A 12,334-nucleotide genomic window follows, 5' to 3' on the forward strand; every position below is an offset into this window, starting at 1 on the left:
GAAAGATGAAATACCTCCATGTATGTTGTGACATACTGACGCCTTTTAAGAGGTACATCTAACATAAGTGGACCATATGGCAGAACATGAGACTGATGCAGTCACTTGATATATGATTGCTAATGCCTGTATTTGCTGTGTGAAGACTCTCATTGGTTTCATTATATTCAATAGCACCGTATAACATATAATTCCTTGTATCGTGGAAAATGTACACGGGATATCAGATGGTTTGGAGGATAGACTTGAATTTCCAAAAAAAAAATTTGGCATGATGTAATTCGTCTATATGTAATATAATCTTTGGATTTTCTAGCACAATGTAATGCTGATCACAAACAAATTGGTGGTTGAGCAAATGGAATATTTTTGTTTGTGTCATTAATGATGTTGATGAAAGGATGACAATATTGACCATGCGAGTGCACCGTATTAAATTAGAGGAACCTGCCACTAAATCTTTCAGCAATTTGCAATTTTTTATTGGAAGATTTCTGAACTGATTTGCTCAACTAAATAATTTTTCAGTTATCTGCTTATTTATTTATGCACAAATCATTATCAATAATGATGATCCCTAAATTTGCCAAAATAATCTATTCCATAAAAAGTTGTGACTTTCATAACTGATAGCAATCTGCTACTGTCATGGTGGTATATGCGGGCCAGGCTTTACTCACGACAATACTGTATTTTTGTATGGCATCTAAAAAGTATCAAAATGATCCAAAGTGCAGTGACATAGTGATGAGATGACTATTTGGAGACCCCTACTTTTATTCAAGACACATATTCAACTCACACCTCAGTAGCGATGAAATTTAAATTTGAACATGGCATGGCAAACTAGTGGATAAGTTACAGTACTAGTAAATCAGAAGTTTGCACAAATTATGCAGGGATGCAAGTATGAAATGCAACAATGCAATTTTATCATTGACCAGAAATTTAACGAGACCAGCCGCTTAAATACTGTGACTTTTGGAGGACATTATACACTGGTTTTTCAGGGTGAAATAGGGAAGAGTTATTTATTCATGTTCATAGAGTCATACAGTATAGAAACAGGCTCTTCAGCCCACTGTGCCTATGTCATCCATTAAACACCTATTTACACAACTCCCATTTTATTTGACCCACTTTTCTATCAACCTCCCATAGAGTCTATTCTCTGTGGATCAATTAACTTATCAGTTGCATCTATTTTGAAATGGGAGCATTCAGAGAACATACATGGGTTACAGGGAGAACCAGAGGTCAGGACTGAAGCTGGGTCTCCTGATGTACTAGCTGTACTAGCTGTGCCACTTTGCAGCTGCTGATTGTCCCGACTCTCCAAAGTCTTTCCATCTGGTAAAATAGATCAAATCTTGAGTACAAATTAAAAATGTTTACATTCCTTTATGAATGCAGTGCCAACAAAACTCAAAGATCAACACCATGCAAGACAAAGTAGCCCAAATCAGCAGCCCCATTTATCACCCACCTTAAGCATTCTTTCTTTCTTTCTTCTGTCAGTGCACAGTAGATCCAACATGCATCATTTGGAAGATGCTCTGAAGCAACTTGCCAATGTGAATTTGGCAACCATTCCTCCACTTTGTTTTCTTCCAATTTGAAGATTAGGAGTTGGAAGTGCAATGAAACACCACCTCCTGCAAGTAGCACATTATCCTAACATGGATAGATGTCCCTCAGGGCATAGTCCAAGAACACTCCACTTCAGAGTAAGATGAGAGTACCTTTCCAAAACATTGCAGTCATCCACAAGGTGACTCACTGCTACTTTAAACTACAATAAATATAGCAAATCAATTAATATGTTTGGACTTAGTTTCTGTGTTTTCTTTTAGAATACGTGTACAGTTACAGCTTATAAAGCAGCCTGAGCTGATGTTGACAGTAATCTGATCTTGCTTATACCTTCGGCTGAGTTTATCTTCCGTTAACATGTTTGTCATGCAACCTAGGCTTTAGGTGGAGTCAGGTGTAAAATCCCGAGCTATTTTACACCTATTTATTATCTGTGTCAAGGTAAAAGTCCATGATTCCGGGAAAGAATGCTGGAGTGTGAGCCCTCGTGCTTTTTAAATGGAACGGTGTGTCCATCATTGATAAATAATAGCTTAATGGTCCTCTGGGCTATAACAAAAATATCAGTATACAATTGGTTTTGTCTTTGTAAATCAATAGAAGACCGCAGTGAACCTGTATTGATCACAGTGAATGCTTCCTTTAACTTGGAGCACCAGGAACTGCAGATGCTGGAATCTTGAGCAAAACACAAAGTGCTGCCTGACCCGCTGAATTAGTCCAACATTTTGTGTCTTGCATCCTTTAACATGAAGATGAAAGTTATGTAGAACTTGTATTGTTGGTGTATGGAATAACAGGAGGCATTGTTCAAGATTTATAATTCATAGTTGAAACTATACATGTTACTTTGAATTACTTGGTGACATGTGATTGTTTTTTCTTGTGTTTTTCAGGAAACAGTAGAATATGCCTTCCTTATTATTTTTACAATTGAAACCTGTTTGAAGATTATTGCATATGGACTAATGTTACATCCCAATGCATATGTAAGAAATGGATGGAACTTGATGGACTTTGTAATTGTAATTGTGGGGTAAGTTTTATTTTTAATGGCAGGTAACAAGACATATTGTGTGTTTTTTTGTAAGTTCATTAAATGAAATGACTATAAAATGTAGAGTTTATTACTGTAGAAACCCAATATTGCTTGCAATTTGAAAATGTTGTGATTGCTTCTATTTCTTCATTGCTGTATTGCATCACAAAACAATACTATGAATCTTTTTGTGTTTTATTGTTGGGATGTAGTGGAGAATAACTTGGAGAATTTATAGAATTGTCATTGATATCATTTACGATATCATTTAATATAATAAAGATACGTAAGGTTTCATTTTCAGAAAATGCTGGAAATACTCAGCAGGTGAAGCTACAAAAAAGATAATGTTTCAGGTCGAAGAACTGAAAAGGAGACAGAAGTAGTGTGTGAAGCTTCAGGGAGGGTGGTGGAGTGAATCTCTCTGATAGGTTGAAATCAGAGAGAGCATGGTGATAAACTAAACAAATGGTCATCTTGTTAATGAGTTGCAAAATGCTGAGCATCATCAAAGAGATTAATCTCCAGACACATTCCTGTCTCCCAGCTGACGACCTGGAGCTTCTCCTCCATTCCAAGACAGTACCAGCATATGAAATGCCCCGTCTATATAGTGATTCAATGTCACATTAAATGTGTTGGAGTAACTTCATTCCATTTAAAGCTGAGATCAGAATCCCCGCAGAACTGTAAAAGCAACAATTTATAACATTTAAGTTAATGGTCCAATGGCACTTTATTGTCACATGTACCTAAGAACAGTGAAATTCATGCAGTTCAGTGCATTATGCATTCGGCACAATCATACTTACAGTAGGTACAAGAGTATAAGACAGTAGACCACGCTAAGTTATACACAACAGTGTCAACCACGATCCAAGCGTCATCTTGTGCCCTTCTAGTCCAAAGTTTAAACAAATATGTTAGAGTCAAAACTTGGCCATAAAGGCCCGTTGTCCTGGTGGTGTGGAGTTACAGGTGTCGTTCAGGTCAGGCGATGTTGTGTGAAATGAATACTAATATTTTGATGTTAAATCCAATCACCTGACGATTGTCAGATATGATGAACCCACCACCAACTACCCCTACTCCATCTCTCCATACTATGCTAATTATCTAATACCTCTACATTAACGATAGTATTTCTACAATTGTGTATTCCTCTTTTGAACTTGGCACATATTTATTTGCCCATATTTAATCACCATGGGAGCTGGTGCTTTCCACTGCTTAATTGGTTCATTGTGGTTTAGTCATTTGTTTGTGCTCGCAGCTCAGCTTACATGAACTTTCAAGGATGTGGTGTTGTGACAACAATGAGATGACACATCTGATAAAATGAGCCAGACTATTGTTCCATTTCTAGTTCTTAATTTAGTTGTGCAGTCAGCAAGTGCTATAATTGTACAGCTTAACCCTTTCCTTGGCAGTATGCTTGTGTCAGTCTTCCAATAGAAAGTGGGAGCTGAGGCAATAAGGGTCAGTTTAGCAATATTGGCATCAATTTAGCATTGTCCTTTGAGCAAAAAGCAAAGTGATGGAGGAACTCAGTGGGTCAAGCAACATGATTCCAGCATAAGCGGTCCCGTGTGTCTCCACAGCATTATACATTGATTGATGTTATGATCTGCCCACACTGCATGCATTCGGGAACAATTTATGTCACATACACATACTCCTTTTTAAATATAAGGTATTGCCGCTTGAGTTACATATGTGCATATGTACAGTGGTTATCACTTTGGAATCTGTTCAGCCCAAACGTTAAGTGTTGTGGAATCAAGTTTTGAAACTTTAAAGATAGTTGAATTATACAAAATAGAGCTTGGACAGTTATGCCTATGTCAACATGTAGCCTAAATAGAAGGTTTGAGACAGACTAACTAAATTGAAGTAGAGATGGCAAGACATCAACTAAATAGATTGAAGATAATATAAAGAATTAAAGAGATCTTATAGAAGCATACAAAATTCTTAAAGGATTGGACTGGCTAGATGCAGGAAAAATATTCCAGAAGTTGGGGGAGTCCAGAACCAGGGGTCGCAGTTTAAGAATATGGGGTAGGTCATTTTGGACTGAGCTGAGGAAAAACATTTTCACCCAGAGAGTTGTGAATCTCTGAAATTCTCTGCCACGGAAGGCAGTGGAGGCCAATTCACTGGATGTTTTTAAGAGGGAGTTAGATTTAGCTCTTTGGGCTAAAGGAATCAAGGGATATGGGGAAAAAGCAGGAACGGGGTGGTGATTTTAGATGATCAGCCATGATCATATTGAATGGCGGTGCTGACTCGAAAGGCCAAATGGCCTACTCCTACACCTATTTTTCTATGTTTCTGGAACAAGTTAAATAAGTAAACTCCAAATCATGTATGCAGAGCAAATAATATCTGCAAACTGTCTAGGACATTGCAGGGCTGCTCAGAAAATAGTTTTTATAAAAATGCTTTTAAATCAATAATTTATTGGTAATTATATATTATATGTGTGTTATTACATTTATGGGCCTATTAAGCTGCAGCAAGTAATAATTTCATTTTTCTGTTGCCGGCACATATAACAATTAAACACTCTTGACTTGTGATTTACTAGTTTGTGTTGACATAAAGGATGACGCATAATAATTATTAATTCGTTTTATTTGAATATAGTTTGTTTAGTGTTGTTTTGGAACAAGTAACCACCAAAGTAGAGAACGTAGATGGACATGCAACTTCAGGAGGTAAATCGTCAGGCGGTTTTGATGTCAAAGCTCTCCGAGCATTTCGTGTGTTGCGACCTCTTCGACTTGTATCTGGAGTACCAAGTAAGTTTCCAAAAACAGAGTTTGTTTTTAACCTAACCTCGCCCCTCATTCTTGAATTGTTTTCTTGCTGTTCTACAACTATCCAAGAGCTTTGCATTCCTTCCTGATTTCCTTTACCCCCCCCCCCCATAGTATCTTGTGTCCTGGTCTAAACCTCCAAGGACCTTCCCGAAACTTAGCTGCATTTCTACATAATTTCTCCTTCACCACGCACCTTAAAACCAACCCAATTGATTTTTTTTAGACTACCTAACGCTTTACTATCTAATGTCACTTTATGTGGTTTTTATTTACTGAATTTTGTTAGTTAAATTACTTGTGAAGTAATTTGGGATGATTTAATATATTAAAGTTACATAAATGCAGGTTGCTGTTATTTAAAAAATACGATATTTACACCAATTAGCCTTTTCATGAGCAAAATAATTTTGAATTTGATTTGCTTTTATATGCTAAACACGATGAATTCTAAAAATGTGCTTCCCATTTGGCAACTGAACTGATTGAATAATTCTACTGAGGTTATTCTGTTCTCTTTGATATGTGACAAATTTCTTGTAAAATTACAAATTTACAAGACTTACTTTATATGGAATCTTTTTTGACGAAGCTCAAAGAGCTACATTTTAAAAATGTAGAATTTAATTTGTGTTTCAAGTTAGTAAATAGTGATTTCAGAATTTTATTTTAAATCAATCCTTCTGTTAATATTACTTGCTCCTCCTTATTTATTTTGGACCTTAATGCAATCCCTCAGTTTTTGAAACATCTGCTTTTAGAAGCAGATTATTAAAGGTCACATTTATGGTGTCAGCAATTTATCCTCATTTCTATTTCGTATTGTTATAATTTTCTTATATGTAACTAAACTGTTCTTTCTTTTTATTAAGGCTTACAAGTTGTCTTGAACTCTATCATCAAAGCCATGGTTCCACTTCTCCACATTGCTCTGCTAGTATTATTTGTAATCATCATTTATGCTATAATAGGATTGGAACTTTTTATAGGAAAAATGCACAGAACCTGTTATTTCATTAACACAAGTAAGTATTTATTAGTGCTTTTTCACATTCGTTCTTTTTTTAATGAAAATCCAATTTTAACGAAAGTTTATGGAAAATAATGCCTTAAGCTTAAAAGTATTATCATTGTTTAGTTAGTTTAGTTTATTTTCATGCGTTTTTATTATTTTATGTCTATGTTTTTATGTAGTTTTTGTTATTTTTGTTGGGGTATGTGTGTGGGGGGGTGGGGGTGGTGTGGGGGGGTTGGGGGTAACTTTTAAATCTCTCCCTGCACGGGAGACCCGACCTTTTCTTTGTCGGGTCTCCGTTGTCGTTGGGGCTGCAACGAGGAGCGGCCTCCAACAGGAAGACCGGGGGCTGTGGTGCCGACTACTCACCTCACCGTCGCGGAGCTGGCCGAGTCCAGAGCGGGTGGAGCTGTGGTGGACGCTGCTGCGACCCGACCCCCGGAGATTCGGTGGCTGCAACTGCGGGTTTGGCGGACAGTGACACCGGGAGCCCGCGGGTCCCTGGAGGGAGACCGCTTTTCGGGGCTTCCGCAGCGGCGACTTCTCCCGCCCGAGTTGCGGGGTGAAGAGCTCCTGGAGCGGGGCCTTACAGCACCGCCCCGCGCGGCTTGGAATGGCGGCGGGTCTCTGCGAGCACACGCCGGGGGCTCTAACACCAAGACCCGGTGTGCGACCTTGCATCACCCGGCGTGGCTTTAATGGCCACGGGACAATCGCCATCGCCATCGCCCGCCGGGGGCTTTGACTTTGACTTTGACTCTGACATCGGGGGGGAGAGTGCAGTGGAGAGAGAAGTTTTTTTGGCCTTCCATCACAGCAATGTGATGGATGTTTATGTAAATTATGTTGTGTCTTGGGTCTATTTGTTTGTAATGTATGGCTGCAGAAACGGCATTTCGTTTGGACCTCAAGGGGTCCAAATGACAATAAATTGAATTGTATTGTATTGAATTGTATTGTATGTGTACCGAGGTACAGTGAAAAGCTTTTATTGCATGCTACCCAGATAAATACTATTGATAAACGTCTTGCATATTAAAGAGAATAAAAGTTCAAACATACTCATAAGGATCTTTTTTTGGTTAATTTAAAGACCGAACAGCATTGGTTGTATTTTGCATTAAGGTTAAGGTTTGCATTGTTTTCCATTCATTGGACAGCATCTGTGTGCTTAACTGTGAATTTTTTGCGTCAAAGTAGTTGAATTTTTGAGGTGATAATATTGCAGCTTGCAGGTTATGGGATTTCAATGAATAGGATTAATACCTTATTCCACTAATAGAAACAATTTTGAAATAAATATTTTGAATAATTTAAAACAAATTAGACTTGCACATGTAAAGTTAGTCTTTTCAGGAGCAGAGAGATTGTTTAGCAGTAAGAAGTGCGTGATGCCAAGTTAAGACTGCATTAGCGCTTTTGTAGGATGAGTGGGAGGGGGGGGGTCATCGAGAGTGGCTTCTGGATTGCTGTGTTTCACTGTGAACAGGCATGCTCCAGAAGTTGCTGTCATTGTTTCCCCATTATGGTGAGTGCTGATCGCCTGATTGTCATTCTCATCATCGAGATGCTCTGGTGTTAAGAAGAAAATAACTATAACAAATCAGGTGCAGAAAGAGAGTGTGAATGGAAGCCATGATTGGGATAGAGAATAACCGAGACATAAAGGCAATTACACATCTTCAAGCAATGAGGTCATAAGATCATAAGTGATAGGAGCAGAATCAGGCCATTTGGCCCATCAAGTCTATTCCGCCATTCAATCATAGCTGATCTATCTTTCCCTCCGAACCCCATTTTCCTGCCTTCCCATAACTTGTGACACCTGTACTAATCACGAATCGATTTATCTCTGCTTTAAATATATCCATTGACTTGGCCTCCACAGCCTTCTGTGGCAAAGAATTCCACAAATTCACCACCCAGGAGATGTCACAATTGTCATTGTGAAGTCTGATAATGAACAATAATCTCATGGCTAAAGTGTCACTGAGTTTAGCTCCTCATTTAGGCGAATGCAGCAACTTCAAACCATTCACTGTGTTTCAGTGGTGAGGCAGATGGCTAAAAGCCACTTTGTGAAGCTAATAGAGCAACAGAGACAGCATCTTCTGCTAGATTCTACATGATGTTGCTGAATGATCATAATGTTCACAGCAACTTCTGGCACATTTCTCTCAGATGGGATTAACTAAATATTGTCAAACATATTCATAAACAATGATCAAACTTTCATTATATTATTTGTGGTATGAGTGGTTCATGATTATTCCTCATGTAAAATTTATAGTTCTCATTTGTTGGGCAGAGTTATTTTTATAATGAATGTATTAATTTGAGATAAAACCTTCCAACATAACATAATCTAATAATATTATTGTCTTTGATTTTCAGATATAATATCAGAAGATGAACCAGCACCATGTGCATTTTCAGGGAATGGCTATCAATGCCCCATGAATGGTACAGAGTGCAAGGGTGGGTGGCCGGGTCCCAATGGAGGCATCACAAACTTTGACAACTTTGCTTTTGCAATGTTAACTGTTTTTCAATGTATAACGATGGAAGGGTGGACAGATGTCCTGTACTGGGTAAGTGATTGCCACGCAGAGCAGTTCAATATGAATCATTCAAATAGTTACAGACACAATATACAAGACAACATTCTATGTAATAGTCTATTATGTCATGATGAATGATGCCTTTCTGCCATATTTCAGATAGTGCAATTATTTAAAATAGCGCACAAGGGTAGCTTTACATTCACATTTTTCTCTCTCAAATTGTGATTATTGGTTACTTCATAATTATAATTATTGGTTACTTCATAATAATGGATAATATTTCCATTTTTAACTGAAAAATGATGTGATAAATTTTATATAAACAAAACATTTACATCGTTTACTCCAAATTTGAGATAATCAGAATACCCTCACATAAATCCAATTTTTATATGAAAATGCTGACAGTGCTTTTAATAATAATTCACATTAAACTTTTCATCCTACTTAAAGAGAATTTAAGGAATCTCAAACCAGTTCCAATACAGTGCTCTTAATTTCCAATATAAGAAAATAACTTGCTATGCATAGTGCTTTACTTCTCTGGTTTGAAAGCTGGGTAAACCTGTCAATATGACCTCCTGCTGCCTGCGGGTATCACATAGAAGGAAACACTTCATAAAACAACTACCTATATTGACAATGTACGTGCAATCTACACAAATCCCACAATCTTCCACAGAGGTGAGAACATAGAAACATTGAAACATAGAAAATAGGTGCAGGAGGAGGCCTTCGGCCCTTCGAGCCAGCACCGCCATTCATTGTGACCATGGCTGATCGTCCCCTATCAATAACCCGTGCCTGCCTTCTCCCCATATCCCTCGACTCCACTAGCCCCTAGAGCTCTATCTAACTCTCTATTAAATCCATCCAGTGAATTGGCCTCCACTGCCCTCTGTGGCAGGGAATTCCATAAATTCACAACTCTCTGGGTGAAAACGTTTTTTCTCACCTCAGTCTTAAATGACCTCCCCTTTATTCTAAGACTGTTGTCCCTGGTTCTGGACTCGCCCAACATTGGGAACATTTTTCCTGCATCTAGCTTGTCCAGTTCTTTAATAATTTTATAAGTTTCTATAAGATCGCCCCTCATCCTTCTAAACTCCAGTGAATACAAGCCTAGTCTTTTCAATCTTTCCTCATATGACAGTCCCGCCATCCCAGAGATCAATCTCGTGAACCTACGCTGCACTGCCTCAATCACAAGGATGTCCTTCCTCAAATTAGGAGACCAAAACTGTACACAATACTCTAGATGTGGCATCACCAGAGCCCTATACAACTGCAGAAGAACCTCTTTACTCCTATACTGAAATCCTCTTGTTATCAAGGCCAACATTCCATTAGCTTTCTTCACTGCCTGCTGTACCTGTAAGCCAACTTTCAGTGACCGGTGTACAAGAACGCCCAGGTCTCGCTGCACCTCCCCCTTACCTAATCTAACCCCATTGAGATAATAATCTGCCCCCTTGTTTTTGCTGCCAAAGTGGATAACCTCACATTTATCTATATTATACTGCATCTGCCCACTCACTCAACCTGTCCAGGTCACCCTGCAACCTCCTAACATCCTCTCACAGTTCACACTGCCACCCAGCTTTGTGTCATCTGCAAACTTGCTAGTGTTGCTCCTAATTTCCTCTTCCAAATCATTAATATATAGTAAACAGTTGCGGCCCCAACACCGAGCCTTGCAAACACCGAGAACAGTTGCAAGCATTGCAGAATGAAGGAGTAGATTTGACCAAAGGCATGGTTGAAGAAATGGGTTTTGAGGATCCCTTTTGGACAAAAACAGAGAAATGTGGCAAATATATTTGTAGAGATTATTCTGCTGCTGAGAGGGAGGAGATTTAAAGAAACTTTGAATGGGAAGAGTAGAGATAGACACGTTGGGCTGAATAAGGTTGTGAAGCAGTAGTTGATAAGGAAATGGTCTCATTTGGAAGGAAGTTTATGAATTCAGTGCATTGATGGTGGGAATCATTCATTATCAAGGAGAAAGCAGAGAAATAATTTATAATTGGAGTTCATGCTGGAACTTGAGAGAGACCACCAAGTAAGACTCGCCCGAAGATGACAGTTGTGTATGTGATGGTGCTGATGCTAGGCATGGATATGAGGAAACATATTGCACCAATTTTGGATGGGTATTCATCTATCTGATGTGCAATTTATGTTTTATTCACAAAATACCAGCTGTTTCACCAAATTTCCTTTTAGCTCATATCGGCGTAATTTTGGATTTTCCTTATTTTATTTTAAACTGTATGCACCTCCAATTTTGAAGTAATGACTAGATTTCAACAAATACTGCCCAGGCTTAAAAATAAACAATTGTTAAGTGTTATGAATAGAGGTGGCCCCAGTTGGAACATTACAATACATATTCATCCATGAATCTAGTGACAAACATGGATTTAAAGATGATTGCAGAGAGGTAAACGTGGATGTCACAAGTGCACACATTGCACTGACTCCATATCCATGGATGTACTTGCTATTGAGGAGCATGTGAATATGGACATTTCCCCCTAGACTACGGGGAAGTTTGATTAGCAATCAAAACTGGCTTCAGACAGGAATCTCCTATTTTGTAATCTAGAGTTTTGTTATTTGGTTATTTGAATGCGTTTTTAGGGGTAGTTAAATTATCCACAATCATTGTGCTCCGTCTTACAAATTTTGTAGCATATTTTGTACAAAAACATTTACTTATAGCCAAGTTCACTTAGATGTGCAATTGTTCATCAATTGTTTTATATCTAAATAGCAATAGTGCTTCAGGTATTTATCTTTGCAAAGCCTCATAATATTTCAAGTATTAAAATATGTAGCTGGGTTAGGCTGCGACTGTAACTTGCTATCATCTTTACAGATGAATGATGCCATGGGACATGAATTGCCTTGGGTCTATTTTGTCAGTCTCGTCATCTTTGGATCTTTTTTCGTTCTTAATCTTGTACTTGGTGTATTGAGCGGGTAAGCTGGCACTTCATTTTATCTGAAATGCAAAGTCCTAAATCCAGTTGCCATGTTGAATGTTTGGAAGAGTCAGAAAAAATATTTGCTCATTTCTGCCAATGAAGTATTAGGGAAACATTGGTTGAAAATTTGCATCACAAATTCCTAATACAAGTTTACAAAAGAACTTTACAGTGAGTCCAAAAAGAATGAAGGAGGATGCTTAAATTATTTTTGTTATCTAATTTCCAAGAAACAAAGTGGCTGGCTGAGGGACTTTGCCATCCTGAGTTGCATAAAAACCATAATGCACCTTCTCCATTTTCCAGGTTAA

The 12,334-nt window shown here is 38.2% G+C and overlaps 1 protein-coding gene across 3 annotated transcripts in view; it reads left to right on the forward strand.

The window, feature by feature from the left end:
- cacna1d (calcium voltage-gated channel subunit alpha1 D) overlaps nucleotides 1–12,334 on the forward strand; it is a 352,130-nt gene that overhangs the window by 142,814 nt on the left and 196,982 nt on the right. For all 3 annotated transcript variants that reach the window (XM_033036547.1, XM_033036546.1, XM_033036548.1), the window contains 5 exons: nucleotides 2,490–2,629; nucleotides 5,282–5,436; nucleotides 6,327–6,479; nucleotides 8,864–9,060; nucleotides 11,915–12,018. In XM_033036547.1, coding sequence (XP_032892438.1) covers nucleotides 2,490–2,629; nucleotides 5,282–5,436; nucleotides 6,327–6,479; nucleotides 8,864–9,060; nucleotides 11,915–12,018 — 749 coding nt within the window. The remainder of the gene's footprint in view (nucleotides 1–2,489; nucleotides 2,630–5,281; nucleotides 5,437–6,326; nucleotides 6,480–8,863; nucleotides 9,061–11,914; nucleotides 12,019–12,334) is intronic.

The sequence above is a fragment of the Amblyraja radiata genome, chromosome 18 (assembly GCF_010909765.2).
Source record: "Amblyraja radiata isolate CabotCenter1 chromosome 18, sAmbRad1.1.pri, whole genome shotgun sequence".
Taxonomy (NCBI): Eukaryota; Metazoa; Chordata; class Chondrichthyes; order Rajiformes; family Rajidae; genus Amblyraja; species Amblyraja radiata.